We start from the raw sequence: 15,308 nt of genomic DNA, 5'->3' as shown, positions 1-15,308 counted from the left end.
CTCAACATATTCTTTGTAAGGTACAGTATGATTGGAGCAGAAGACAAACTGTGTTAGAGGACCTCATGCAGTCAGATGCTTGTGTCAGGCTTGTTTTGAGGAGGGTGTGAACTACCACAGTCTTTCCCCAATAGCTAACTTCAACTGCATAGCCAGCTGTGTGCTGCTGTGCTTCACATCATGGTGCCTCACACGTTCCTACCCCTATCCTGCACCCTCAGATTGCTACCTCCTTGCTCGGAGAAGCAAAACAATGTCTCTGAGCCTAAAAATGGGAAGCGAAGTGGGCAGGGATCAAACCCAGCATGAAACCAGCTACCATCCTGCTGAGCTGGGGGAAAGGAATGAGTAACATGGTTACTGATGTCTAATCACTACTGAAAATGGTTGCCAGTTACGCTGTTGCTTAATAAAGTGTAAACATCTTTACAAAAGCACTGTGGGTCACTGTTGTAAATATCATTTCAACCTTTCAAGGTATTTTATTTTAGTTAGCTGTTTGGATTTTCTTACAATGTCAGTTTGCAGTGATATAGAATAAACAGTCTAAGCAAATAAATCATAAACATAAAAATAGCTCTAAAATACAAAATGCACACAAATTATAGAGTAAGACTATGGTGCTACTGTTTATAAAGTACTTATTTTTTAATGTCTATGTTCACTGACTTAACTGAAGACACAAATAAAGCTTAACCCACATGTATGGGTATTTTTTGTGGTGTCAATAACCAAGCACTCCTCACAAATAAACCACTTAATGACCAGTGAAGTCATTTATCATTCACATTAACTCACAAAGGAACTTTAACTGCTCATTTTAGCAATATTAATACAGAATAAATATGAAATGAAAAGGTAGTTATTGAACTTTTCACACAGTTAAATACTGTGTTTTGAATCTTCTAACTTATATAACCTTTTCCTCTGTGTTCTGATACATACTGTATGTTGTATCATTACTTTTTCCAGTAAGAGTGACTTAGAATATTTGCTGGTGGCCATGAATCTCTCCAGGTTTTTGTACATCCTTTGTTGGTTTTTTGGTCCTGGCATCTCATATCAGAACACAAAACACAAGAACACTTGGCTCACATCAGTGCTGTCCTGTCCTACTGAGCAGCAACAAAAAGTATGATTCATATGCACTATTATTAAGCAGTGTCCCTGTGTTCAAGGGGGGAACACCTTTTTTACCCATATAAGGTAAACTCAAAGCATAAGAGAGCAGTTCCGTAAGGACATGAGAGTTTAAATATGTTTATTTGCCTGTTATTGTTCATTGCAATTAAGTCCAACAAAAGGAACAGCACTTTAAATTATGTTTTTGATACTGTTCCTCTATTGAGATTGGATTGGTATAATCATAGATAGCATGTGGTTGAGATCTTTGTTTTCTCTTCTGTTCTAATATAGATGCATGTAAACCATCTCTGTAAGACAGACAATCTCCATGTAGACAATTTAATAAAATTGATAATAGACAAAAATGCTTGATGTGAAAGACACTAAATGACCACTGTTAGGATCCATTTCTGTATGACATATAAGAAGGCATTTCTGTCTAGAAGAAGAGAAGGTCTAAAGCTTTGTGAGTTCATACTGTGAAACAGCAATTTACATAAATTGCAAAAATGTGGCATAAATATACTGACATGTTCCTCACAGGCACACTCCAAAGTTTTAAAAGAGTTGACCAGTTGCTCTGTGGGTTTCTCCAAGTGAGAAGCATCTTTTTCTCAGCTGCAGGAGGTCGAGTGCTTCCTGGTGAAATGGGAAAGTGAAACTGTTGTGAGCAGATTTGTCAGACCTTACCCTGTGCTCTCTTCCAGGGCTAAATGTTTGTTGATCAGCTGCTTGATCTTTTGTATTTGCTGGGGCTAGCCTCTCCACAGCTCCTTCCCTAAAGCATTGCAAGATGTTCTCCTTTTATCTTGACCCATCACAACATGCTGCCTTTTTGTCACTTCTTGCAACTGGGAAAGATTATTGCTCTTAGATTTATTCTCCCCTTGTGAAAACATTTTTGAAACTATATGTTATGTTTTACTGGTTTATTATTTTATTTTTACCTTTTCTTTAGCTTACTGCCTCTGGGTTTTAACATTTGCAGTATCAGTGCAGAAACTTCCTGTTTTACAACTTGTTTACTTCCTGTTTAACAACTAACTACAGCTAATATTGCATCAGATAGACTTAGGTATTTTTAAAATTTTTTTTTCAGTATTTACTGCATTGTCAGGCTGAAAAATTGCGACAGAACACTAAGACAGGCTGGTTTGAGTTGACTGGAACATGGTTAATCAGTTACCTATGGTTTTTAACAGATAAACCTTCCTGTCCTCCTCACTGAGTGTTGCTCATTCTCTGAATGGAAATACATTATGTGATCTGGTTTGCCACAAATGCAAGGAAAAAAGTTTTGTTAACATTTTTTTTTTTTTTTTTCAAAAAGGAATAATCTTTCTTTCATCACTGTGCTTGAAATTCATCAGTTCCATTGCACTTCTTTGAACAGTTCTGCAGTGTTGTCTCATAAACCACTTAAAAACAGTACCTTCCAAACAAGTTCAAACTAGTTTTTGGTCAACCTCACTGTCTGCATTTCCAGCCCATAAGTCCCAAACTCATCTATGAATATCTTACCAAAGACAGAGTCAAAGGCTTTACTAAAGTCCAGGTTGACAATATATTCTGCTCTCTCTTCATCTATTGGGCCAGTGACTTCATCACAGAAGTTAATCAAGTTGGTCAAGCATGACTTTCCCTTGGTGAAACCATGCTGGCTGCTCCTGGTGATTGTCTCCTCCTTAATATGCCTGCAAATTGTTTGCAGGATTAGCTGCTCCGTAACATTCCCAAGGACGGAGGTGAGGCTGACCAGCCTGTAGTTGCCCAGATCCTCCTCCTTGTGCTTCTTGAAGATGCAGGTGACCTTTGCTTTCCTCCAGTCTTTGGGCACTTCCTAGTCACCATGATTGTTGAAAGGTTATCACAATTGGTCTTGGAATGGAAACAGCTAGCTCACTCAACAGTAATGTGTGCATCCCATCAGGTCCCACTGTCCTGTGTGCTAAATTATTCCTCGACCTGACCCTCTTCCATCAAGGGTATGTCTTCCTTGCTCCAGTCTTATTCCCTAGTTTCTGGGATGTGGCATCCCTGAAGGCTGGTCTTATTAGAGAAGTCTGGGACAAAGAAGATGTTTAGTACTTCTACGTCTGTTGCAATGTAAAGACAAGATTTGTTTCCATGTGTCACGTGCTGTATCCTCATTTTAAAATCTAACATGTGGTAGCATTTCAGCACTTACCATGACAAACTGGAATTACTAGTGCTCTGTGTTGCACTTACTTATTTTTCATACCTAATTCTTATTTCAGTTTTCAGACAACTTCTTTGTTGATTTTTTTTTACCTGATTGGTAAGGAATTTCTTCAGTCTTCTTATCTTTCCTTTTTCTCTTTTGTAAAATATTAAAAAATCAACTTAGACTCATTGTTTTATCTGTAAATTTCTGTTACGGGGCCAGGTTAAGGTCTGCTAATTCTGAACTTAGAGTTAAAAAAATTCTTTAATCATTAGAAAGCTCATTGATTTGCTCACATCATTAGCTGGCATCAGTGAATAAACTTTGTACATTTGGTTTGGTTGGCAATAATGTCGTCTTCTTGTGTGGAATTTTTGTTAAGGTTGGATGGTTAGTTGGTTGGTTGGTTGGTGGGTGGGGTTTTTTATATAAATGAAGAAAGAATAATGTAAAATTTCTGGTATGAATTTGCAGTGAGGCAGGAAAGGTAAATATATTAGATGTAACTCCAAACAACAAAAAAAGTTCAATCTTCACATCATCAGAGAAGATAATGATATTAAAGGTCACCACTGAGAAAATGCCAAGATGGTGTAGAGTTAGTAGCATGGAGTGAAGGTTAGGGTTACCAAGGGAGAAGGAGCATCCAAAGGACAGGTGCATTCATAGTTTGAAACAAAAAAGCTCCCAATCCTAACTTTGAAAAGACTTGTAGAAAACCTTGCAGGTCTCACAGCAAGTGCTTCTAAAAAATCCTTCATTTCCAAGTGCCAGTATGTGACTGGAAAATAATATACTAAGAGTAATAGATAGCAAAAAAAAAAAAAAAAAAAAGGCAACTGGGGGCCCATTAATACAATATCAGAAGCATCTAAGAGTTTAGAAAAAAATTCTGTCAAAAGTCAGTAGTGATAATAAATGAGAGTAAATGATAATAAATAGTGATAAATGAATGAGAGAATAGGACTCACATGTCCTTATACTTAGATCATACCCAACTAGTCTGATAGTTTCCTTTGATGAGATAAATATGGTAAAGTACATGATGTATCACATACTTAGTAAAATAATAATGGAGGAAGATTAGTCCAGGAATTCAGATCTGAGAACAGACAGACTAACGGGAAAAGACAACTATGAGAGAGTGACAAAGAGAGGTATTGTACTGATCCTAAAGCCCTGGTTTGTGAGACAGAAAATAATATGCCCAGCCAAAATGCATCAATGGCAGAAAGTAGAGAAGTGCTGACACTTAGGGATAGTGGGGTAGCATATAGAAAGGTGTGAATAGCTTTGAAGGCTGAAGTGTGAAATACAGGAATATTTTCTAGAACAAGTCAAACAGTCATAACTTGTAGGCTAACAGCAAAATTCTATGCCAAGAGGTAGTTGATTAGCAATAAGAAGGAAAGCTATGTGTACAAGATGATCACTGAGATATTACCATGTATCAGCCTAAAAAGCCAACTGTATCCTGGGCTGCATCCAAAGCAGCGTGTCCAGCAGGAGAGGGAGGATTTGGCCCCTCCATTCTGCTCTCATGAGACCCCACCTACAATGAGGTCTGAGGTCTTCAGCCCAGAAGGGGCATGGACCTGTTGGAGTGAGTCCACCAAGATGATTAAAGGGATGGAACATCTCTCCTATGAGGAAAAGCTAGGAGAGTTGGAATTGCTCAGTCTGGAAAAGATAAGGCTTTGTGGTGACCTAATTGTGTCCATCCAGTACCTGAAGGGAGCCTACAAGGAAAATGTAGAGAAACAGTTTATGAGAGTATGTAATGACAGGACAAGGGGAAAGGATTCAAACTGACAGTTAGTTTAGATTAAATATTAGGAAAATATTCTTTATTGTGACAGTGGGGAGGAACTGCACAGATTGCCCATAAAAGCTGTAGCAGCGCCCTCCCTGGAAGTGTTCAAGGCCAGGCTGGATGGGGTTTAAAGCAACCTGGTGTAATAGAAGGTGTCCGTGCCCATGGCAGGGATTTTGGAACTAGATGATATTTAAGGTCCCTTCCAACCCAAACAGTTCTGTAAATATATGACTGTGATCAGAAGTTTTTGCATGGTATATAGTGAGATAAGAAAACTGCTGGATGAGAATCTTATGAGACCTCTTCAGCTTTTCACCATCCAACCCTGACTAAGTGTTTTCATGAAGGTTGAAATCAATGTGTCCATTATAGAGAAGGACAGTGAAATTGGTGCATAAGCTGCAAAGACTTTTTCCACAAGGACAAGTTTTCACATGTGTGAGCATACATTTCAGTATATAGGGTTACTGTGAGAAACAAGGTAAATTGTTCTAGGCAGATGCTGTATTCATGGAGCTAAACTGCTTTTGCGGTCCAAATCAGCTTAGGCATCTCTACAGAGTACTGTGTTGTGCAGTGGCTTAATTAACCCTGAAAAATGGAGCCTGAGGGAGATTACTACTGCTTTCCATGAATTCATGGTAGTACAAACCCCAAGGAGGAGGAAATCCTATGTAACCTGAGAGATTTACAACAGAAATAAAACCAGATATAAACTGACCCTGAAGAGGTTCAGGCTGGAAACTAGGAGTGGATCTCAGCTAGCAGAGGAGTGATGTTCAGATACAGCCTTACTACTTGGAAACAGCAGTACAAAAATACTCTTCATACAGGAACATACAGTTATGTAAATCATCTCATATTATTCAGTTATAGTTTGGTATTGGTGACTTAGATGGAATATCCTGGTAATAATTTCCTTGAAGTAATTGCTAGATAATTGTCTTAAAGTTTTAAAAGAATTGCAGTGTCCTCTGATTAACTAAGTAAATGATTGTCAGATGGGGACCCTGTCAAAGAACCTTTTGCTGTTAAACAGAAGCGTATTTCTTTATCATATTTTATTAACTTTTTTTTTTTCACTTTATCAAGGGGAATATTTTGAATGATATGCTTTCACCATAATTTTCAATGTGGTGTGAAATCCTCGCAGTCAAATTAATAAAAGTATCAGCCTGCTACTTGAGTGATTTAAGAAATTATCCTTTGGTCAAATCATTTTGGGTCAAGACTGATCATCTTGACAAGTACGAGGAAGAAGCATTATGTCAGCATGGAACTAGATGTCAGTATACAAAGATTGAAAAGGGCTATTTAAACCAAGAACTCTCTTTAAAAAGAGTGCTGGACAATTGGTATTATAAGGAGCATTTATTTTAAAGATCCAAGAGGGAACAACTTGTTCCAATAGATGGCACATATTTTTGTTACTACAGTAATAGGTTCCTTGTTACAAAAGATTGCACTCTACAGGTAATAACTGAGTTACAGAAGACATGAGGCAATTGGGTCTAAGGAACAGTTTTTTGGGAAGGCACATTTCTTGGTTTGAGGGGGTTTTTGTGTTATAAACCAACTCTCATTTGTATATTCCAACAAAGATGTAAGATAATGAGTCTATGAAAATTTTATATTTATTTTACCTTTTTTACAGTGAATTCTTAGCTGAGGGATTACTCCAGCCATATTGCAGTCTTGTTTCTTTAAGAACAGTCAGTTTCTATCAAAGATATGCATTCTTTAGCAAATATTTGGGCTCTTTGCATTGTTTTAATTGGAAAACGATATAATTATATACTCCTCTTTTTTAATATGCAAAATCTTATTATTCTTGAAGCAGAGGAGACTGTTAGGAATTACAGTTTCTTGGTTATAGATGCAAAATGCTTTCAAGCCAACATTCAGTCCAAAAGGTGTTAAAAACATATGTCCAGGACTCTATCAGTCTGCTTTTGTGTTTGCATCCCCTGTTTGTCTCTAGCCTAACAGTCTGTCCTTGACCTATGTACAAGCCTTCAGAGAACAAAAGATGGTAAAGCCTTTCCACCCAGAAACTTGTTGCCAATAGAAGCATTTGCTCAAGTTTTACAAGAATTACTACTGGTAATGTTTGAGAGAGCTGGTGCTGTGGGGTTGTTTCCACAAACACTACTTGTTTATCCCTCATGGATGGCAGCTATTGCAGACATATTTCAGTTGTGTTTAGCTCACTCCAGATGATGGGATTTCTTTTAGCACCGTCAGAATTTCGCAAAGAACAGTCTATATTTAGCTGTGTGTTAACCTCCTAATAGCTGAATGGTTATGTGGCCATGGTTAGATTCCAGTTCCTAGCAGAAGACTGATAAATCCCACATAAAATACTTAAATTGGGTTTTTTTCCCCTTTAGATATTGAAATGCATCTCATAATATTTTTTTTTAGTCCACTTGTTCCCCAGTTGCTCATTGTTATTCTTCCATTTCGTGGTGGTAACATTATCCTGTCTTTGTAAGGGTGGTTTTATGATAAAGAGACTGTATAAAGGCTACCCAGTACCATACAGCTATTTTGTTGTAAATACAGATTTCACATATATGCCAAATGACTTAATTTACTTTAACTTCCTTACTTATCCCATCTCCTGATTTCATGTACATAAAATCAGTCTGTACAGACCATTAATTTCTGTTACTAACAAGTCAATGGGCTGTTGGTCAAAATAGTAGGATTTTTTGTCAGGGAAAGAGAAAGTTTTCAGCACAGTGGATGAATGGAACCTTTCTTTATGTGAACACTTCGATTATTTTAGGAATTTTGCTTGTAGAGCTATTTCTTCTGTAAAGAAATTTACAGAAGACAGAGCTTAAGGTTTCTGAGTTGTGTTTTAATTTAAAATGCTATGTTGAAATTGTCTAGCCATGAATTCATTGCAGTCAGAGTTGGAATACCTTTGTTCCTTAGACAATGTATTGACTACTTATCCAGCCAACATACAGTCCTTTCACATTTGGCATATCTGTGGAAAAAACCCAAATTGTAACTGCCTTGTGAATGTGAAATCCTGGTATGGTATTAGACAAAGGAATAAATGCTTCCTTCCTTTTATCCAGTATTGCTATCTTATGGGCTGAGGTATTGTATTACTACTGCATGTCTGACGGCATAAAGACAATAAATGTCTCTTGAGTTTGTTTGTTTACTTGATAACAAATCTGGATTTACTCAAATTAGAAGGCAACATCTCTTCTAGTTTTATGGAGGAAAATATCCACCCCCAATTACAAAACCTGTGTCTAATGTTGCCTGGGAACAATTTTAAACAATCAATATTAAACCTCTCAGTAGTCTCGTCATATAAAGGTGAAATGTATTGAAGGAGAAGCCTCTGCCTGAACATTCTCACACCATTCAAGGACTTAAACACACACCAACCGAGACTGTCACTGTGGGGACTGGAGTACCTTCACGGTGGGCAGCTCCATATGGCCCATGGGTGCCTCTCCTGACTCCTTGCGCAAACACACCCTCCCTCTCAGGTGTGCTTCCTCATTCTTCAGGCTCGACCCTTGGTTTCCCATAGCACAGTCTCAGGTGTCAGATTTGTAAAAATAAGTAATTTAAGAGTGGTACGGCACCTGCTAGCTGGCAGAGTATGGGAAATTAGAAAGCCCTCGACTTAGGATAAATATTATCTAGCAACAACAAGAACATCAGTGCAGTATCAATATTCTTTTCATTCCAGCCAAAAACATATCTAGGTGTAAGACCACAGCTTGTCATCTAAGGCTTCAGCAAATCCAACTGTTCATGCTAAGCAAGTAAAGAAAAGGCAGCAACATACTAAATCAGAGTAATACAACTCAATGTAACTCATTCTAATTAAAACTTACTTGTCTATTGCAGAATATTCCAAGTTAGAACAGACCCACAAGGATCACTGAGTCCAATTCTTAAGTGAATACAGAGATTGAACACACAACCTTGGCATTATTAGCACCATGTTCTAACCAGCTAAACTAATCTCAGGTCATACTAAACAGCTAACATCTCTCAACAAAGAGGTATTAGATAGTCTGCAAAAAGTTTAAAGCTTTTTTAGGGGTTGAGAGTGTTTAAGCATAACTTCTTTTGGGTGAATTTTAAATGTCCAAGATACCTTTCCTGAGTCTCTGAAATAGTAATTTATTCTTATGTTTTACTTCCAAACTAATTTTTTCCTCTTATTGTTAATATTAAATTAATATTGTTTAATTCCAATATGCATGTATTCATTTTTTTCCCCTACAGGTTTCATTTCTGGCCTCTGCTTACATGAGCCAGCATATCTCAGAGGAAAGCTGCTTTGCCCTTGCATCTGTTACCCATTACCTTTACCTCTGCCAGTTCAGCTGGATGCTTATTCAGGTTGGTATCTTAGTCCTTTTTATCACTTCCCCAAAACACCTGTAAAAGTAACTGATCAGTAGACTGTATTTCTATTATATTGTAGTGATTATATATACATATCTGTATATCTATATACAGAGAGAGATATAGAGCACCGAAACTCAGTGCTACTAGAAGGCCAAAACTTTAGATGGCTTTTATTAAACCTAGAGTGACACAACTCCAAGGGTAAATATACAAACACTACAAAAGACTTTTTCCACTAATACCTATTGCAACCATGTAAGAATCTCCTCATCTTATTTCATCCTGTAAAGAAGTTACTGTCTCAGAACACTGAAGAATTATTTTTCTTACTGTTAATAATTTTTCAAAACATCTCTTATTTGGTCCTTTGAAGCCGTCTCTTACAGGTGAAGCATAAATGTAAACTATACTGTAATTTGTTGAGTCAGTGGCATTTTAGTCATTAAACTGGTATAGCATAACAAGCATACTTTCACAAGTTTGCATGAAAATACAGTATATATGTATTCATAATTATTACCAGCATTTTTATAGAATCATAGAATCTTTTAGGTTGCAGAAGCCCCCTAAGATCGTCAAGTCCAACAGTTAACTCAGTACTGCCAAGTCCACAACTAAACCATGTCCCCCCATCCTTTTCTCCAGGCTGAACTTCCCCAGGTCCCTCAGCCATTCCTCATCAGACTTGTACTCCAGACTACTCACAGCTCTGTTGCGCATTTGATATATTACAGAACAGTAAATGGTGGAAAAAACAATTGAACTAATATGGAACACCATGAACAATCAAATCAGTTATGGATTACTGATTTGAAGATAACTTACCAGTTGTATGTTAGTCAAAATAACGAGCTGTGGGGTTATTTGAAAAAATACATTATTATGCCGTCATCTAGAAATGTATATTTAGCACCAGTATGGGAGTTAAGCAATTTGTCTGTTATTTTAAGAGGATTTGTCCACAGCACATTTATTATAGCATACAGCTTTACATATGCAGCTCCATACATACAAATCCTCCAATATGCAGGCTGTCAGGCCAAACCAAGAATTGCAAATTAGGCTGCATCTAAATACAACTTTCTCTCCCAAGTAACATTCATGTGATAAGTGGCATTTTCCTGGGATATGTCAGGCTAATATTCATTGAGAACACCAACAGCCTCTCCAGCAGTTCAGCTGTGTTCATTAGCCTTAGCAAGCTACATGTAGGTGGCCTCAATACAGAAATTTGTCTTCTGGGCAAATTATGGTCTCACAGGTTAACTACTCTAAATTATTGTGTAAGCTGTAAATTATATTCTTCACAGTTGCTCATTCACTTTGTTCCTAAATTACTTCAGAGCTCCTCACCATTTTCTAATTTGGACAAAGTAATGTTTTTAGGTTTCTTTTTTACTGGGATGTCTCAAGCTTTGGCAACTCAGTGTTTGATAGTATTTCATCATCCCATTCTATCAGTGTTCGATAGTATTTCATCATCCCATTCTATGTGTTTTACATTGCATTGAGTTGCAAAAATTACTTATAATGGCAAAAAAAAATTGTATGACTGTTAACAGTTGGTCATTTTTATGTCTGTAGTTGAAATCCAGTGCTATTTTTTTTTGAAGAAGACTTTGGCCAAATCCTAAGAACTTGCATAATAACATTGCATTTAGTGGAGCCTTAGGCTTGTGTAAAACATGAAGACTAGTCATGGAAATCTGACTGGACAAAAGTGCTTAAGAGGGAATCCATCACAGCCTTCTGAGTGATGAGCTGCTAGGAGTAAAACCCCTTTTTGTAGCTGCAGGTCTTCAGCTGAGAGTGATACCTGAACTTTGAAAGACCCAAAAGGAAAGAAATAATATGAAATATAGATCACACCAGGTGTCAGCTGCAGTTTACTCTTCTTAACTGGGAATAGGTCTTGAATTTATATATCTCATTGTGGAGTGAGTAAGCTATATCAGGGCACAGGAAGCATTGCTGGGGACATCTCTGTGCTTGAATTGGTCCTCATGACAACTCTAGAAAAGCTTGTGGATCCAAAGGGAAACCAGAAGTCTAGATGCTACTGCTGTCTGAACGGCAGACTTAAAATTTTGGGAAATTAATGTTTGTATTTCTCAGCCTAGTATACTTTATATGCATGACTTGATTTGGAAAGCAGAATTAATAATGTATTTATACTTAAATGGGACTTAAATACTTATGTCTGGAAAAGAGCAAAAATACAGGAACAGATTCTGTGCCCTTTGTGAAGTCACTGCCTCTGTGAGGTTGCATAGCATAGTGCATATGCTTGATTAAGTGACTTAGGTCTTACAAATCTACAATCTTACAAATCTGCCTTGATCGTGGGATACAGAAATGGGCGAATGTGATAATCAAGTACCAGCACTGTGCAGGCATGTGGAACTGAAACATCCATAAAATCCAGGAGATTTTAAGTGACCAAAGGTGCTATAGCAACATTTCCAGTCAACAAAACTCTATAGGAGAACACAGATTTAACAGTGCACTCAGATAGATACAGATTAATTTCTGTGGTCCAGATCAAAGATCTCCACTTTCCAGACTCTAGAATAACTTCCTCACCATTTTTTTTTTGGTTTTTTTTGTTTTTTTGGTTTTTTTGTTTGTTTGTTTTTTGGTTTTGGTGGTGTTTTTTTTGTTTCTTTGGTTGGTTGGTTGGTTGGTTGGTTTGGTTTGGTTTGGTTTTTTTTTTTTGTTTTTGTTTTTGTTTTTTTTTGGTAGTCTTTCCATCTTCGGTATCGTGCTAGGTATAGCAATTATGCTTAACATTTTATCTTACATCAATGCTTTTTACAAAACAATTTATCTATAGCTTCATGGTTTAATTCTTGTTCTCTTTTTAGCTTCTTGTATTTGTAGACATATTCAATATCAGTATTTCTGCTACAAATGTAGCTACTACTCATCTATTGACTGAAATGTAAAGATGGAAAGGATCTCAGAAGTCACCTGGTCGATTTTCAGCATCAGAACAAAGATCACATAAAATCATCCTTGTTTGTCTATTTTTTCCACTGCCTTATTATTGTATGATCTTGTTTCTTGTTTTTTATAGGGAGAATTTTTAAGTCACAGAAAGCTAATAGCATTACCCATTTTTTTGAAGGATGAGGCTTTCTTAACTGCAGAAGGAAAGGAGTAAATAAGGTGCAAATGGCTCTTTATAGGTCTGAAATATTTGCCTTATATTAATGTCTGAAATCCAGTAGTCTTTGTCCTGACAAGTGTCCCTTTGTACAACTGAACAGCATAACCCTGTATTTTCAAATCTTTTTATCTGCTTTTATCTTAGGAGCACATGCTAAGAGTGTCTTTCAGCATGACAAGGAAAATAAGTTTCTTCTCTTAGTATTTTCTAACGTGTTGCAAGAAGTAAGTTACAAAGAAAATTAAAATCTGTCTATTGAGGTAAAAAAAAAAATTCTGTAGTTCTCAACTGCCAATTCTGACACACAGTAAAATTATGGAAAAACATGATTCTTTGTGCTTTCTTGAGCTATTGCTACAGTGAATCAAATCAACAGTGAAAACGTCAGTTCAACAAGCAAACCAGAATGAAAGTCATGATCTTGCTATCACCCATAACTGAATCTTTCTCCTACGTTGATTTAATGACACTTTAAATTTTCAGTAAGTTTCTACAAATTTGTGTCAGACTTGTAAGATGTTTGCTGATCTTAAAGGAAGTTTGATGCTTTTCTTTTTATTTTAAGAATAATTTGTGGACTGCTTTACAGCTTCAAAAAAGGAATTACATGAAAGCATACAATTATTATAAAATGACCCCTCCAGCTATTCGTGAAAAGAAGAAGGAAAACAGAAGTTTTCCTACTGGAAAGGGAAAGACTTTATTTAAAGTATTTCGCACCTGTTATTTGCCAGATATCCATAGCTTATCACAGATGGTGAGGCACTGGAACAGGTTTTGCCCGTAGAAGCTGTGGCTACTTAATCCCTGGAAGTGTTCAAGGGCAGTTTGGAGATGAGACTTTGAGCAACTTTGTTGTCCTTGTTTAGGAATGGTATTCTCCAATTTAGTGAATCCATGCACTGCTTGCTTGCTCCCAGGCTCCCCCTGCCTCTGCCCTGCTTCAGGCTGGAGAGAAGAGTTGGAGGCTCAGAAGGCAAGGATCATGGGTTGAGATAAGAGCAATGTACTGGAAAGAGCAATGAGATAAGGAAACAAACAGTACAACAACATCACTAATGACAGCGGGTACAAGAAAGAGGTGAATGATTCACACAGAAACACCACCCAACTGCTCCTTCCACCACACTACACTGACCCAGAACAAACCCCTTCTCCCCAGAAGAGTTCCTTCCCCCAGCCCCCAAAAATGATGGGAGGTAGTATAGAATAACCTCTGGCTCCCAGCCATGGCCACTGCAAAGATCAACCCTGTCCTGGCTGGTACCAGGACATTGGTCGAGTGGAAAATGTCCCACAGCGGGAGGTGTGGAACTAGATTGTCCCTTCCAATACAAAGTGTTATAAAATTCTGTGATTATCACTAAAGATAAATGAATGAATAATTAAAAAAAAAAAACCAGCATCCCAGGTTTGGGAAGGTAATTTCCATTAATTGCCTCATTTTAAAAGAAAAAACCTTCACTGAAGTTCATATTGTCTCATTAGTGTTACATGAATAAACAATTATTTTGCATTCTACATCAGACCAAATCACAACTTGCCCATTTGTTCTTCCACCTGAGCAGCTGGAAAATGGACTGTACATTTTATTCTTCTGTTGAACTGGTTATTGTTGCAGCATGGCAACAGGAAAGGATTTGCTAAAATTACCTCCTCTATTATTTAATTGATTACATTTTGGAGCATCAAAAGGGGTTGAAAATAAGAACTAGCAATTAGCAAAATACAAGTGTGACTGTGCAGAAAATGTGACTAATCCAACCTTGCTTACATCTTTATAGCAGCTGTGGTGTTAAGTGTTGTGCTGTGATGAATGAGGTGAGATATCTAAATATGGCTAACCAAACACAGAGCCAGGACATGAGGTATGATTTCATAGAAAGCAATTTCAGTTGGATGACTGAGAACAATGTTCACGAGATTGTCAGAATTAGTAGAACCAACAATCCCTGAGTGTAATGGCATATATCCATTCAAGGATTTTGCTGTTTGGAAGTGCTTGCAGTGAGGCACAGTCTAGCCAGGACTATAAGGGCATGTAATTGAGGAGTGTTTATTGGCATAATGTGACAAACAGAATTTTGAATGAGTTTTCAGTCCCATGTAAAACTGAACAGAACAACCAATCTTTGCACAAGGTATGGATTTTCGTCCAAGTACCATTTTCATCTGTTTAATATTTTATTCCTATGCATGTCCAGCAATGAAATTAATAGTTTTTCTGTGTTCTTTTAACCTACACAGCATAGTTGCAATTATATGGTGGGATTTACCTGTGATCTTTTAAGGAAAATAAACCTTACCTTTGTTCATATAGCACTAATCAACAAATGAAAATCAAAAAAGACATAATAATTATTATATAATTAATATAAGTATATACACTGAACATACCTATGAAATGTCATTCTGTAAAAAGGCATTTAAAACACTTACTAACCTTTTTTAAACAAGTTGTTGGTATGCAATGCGGTTCATTATCGACGACAGAAAGTGTTGTATATTCATGCTATATAAATCACATTTGAGAAAAAAATCTCAAATGATAGTTAACTAATGAGACCTACATAAGGAATCCAGAAACAACTAACTAAGTACTTGAATATGAAAATTAG

The 15,308-nt window shown here is 37.0% G+C and overlaps 1 protein-coding gene across 13 annotated transcripts in view; it reads left to right on the top strand.

Moving 5' to 3' along the window:
* ADGRV1 (adhesion G protein-coupled receptor V1) overlaps window positions 1–15,308 on the top strand; it is a 318,059-nt gene that overhangs the window by 196,533 nt on the left and 106,218 nt on the right. For 11 of the 13 annotated variants that reach the window (XM_042012970.1, XM_042012977.1, XM_042012975.1 and 8 more), the window contains one exon: window positions 9,396–9,512. In XM_042012970.1, the coding sequence (XP_041868904.1) occupies window positions 9,396–9,512 (117 nt within the window). Of the gene's footprint in view, window positions 1–9,395; window positions 9,513–13,610; window positions 13,772–15,308 lie in introns of those variants that run through there. The other 2 variants (XR_006013577.1, XM_042012979.1) reach the window with 2 other exon arrangements.

The sequence above is a fragment of the Corvus kubaryi genome, unplaced genomic scaffold, assembly GCF_017639235.1.
Source record: "Corvus kubaryi isolate FWS band 111438036 unplaced genomic scaffold, C.kubaryi_AGA036_p1.0 split1-37296, whole genome shotgun sequence".
NCBI lineage: Eukaryota > Metazoa > Chordata > Aves > Passeriformes > Corvidae > Corvus > Corvus kubaryi.
Note: the sequence above shows the minus strand (reverse complement) of the source record. Positions and strands in the feature narration are given on the sequence as shown.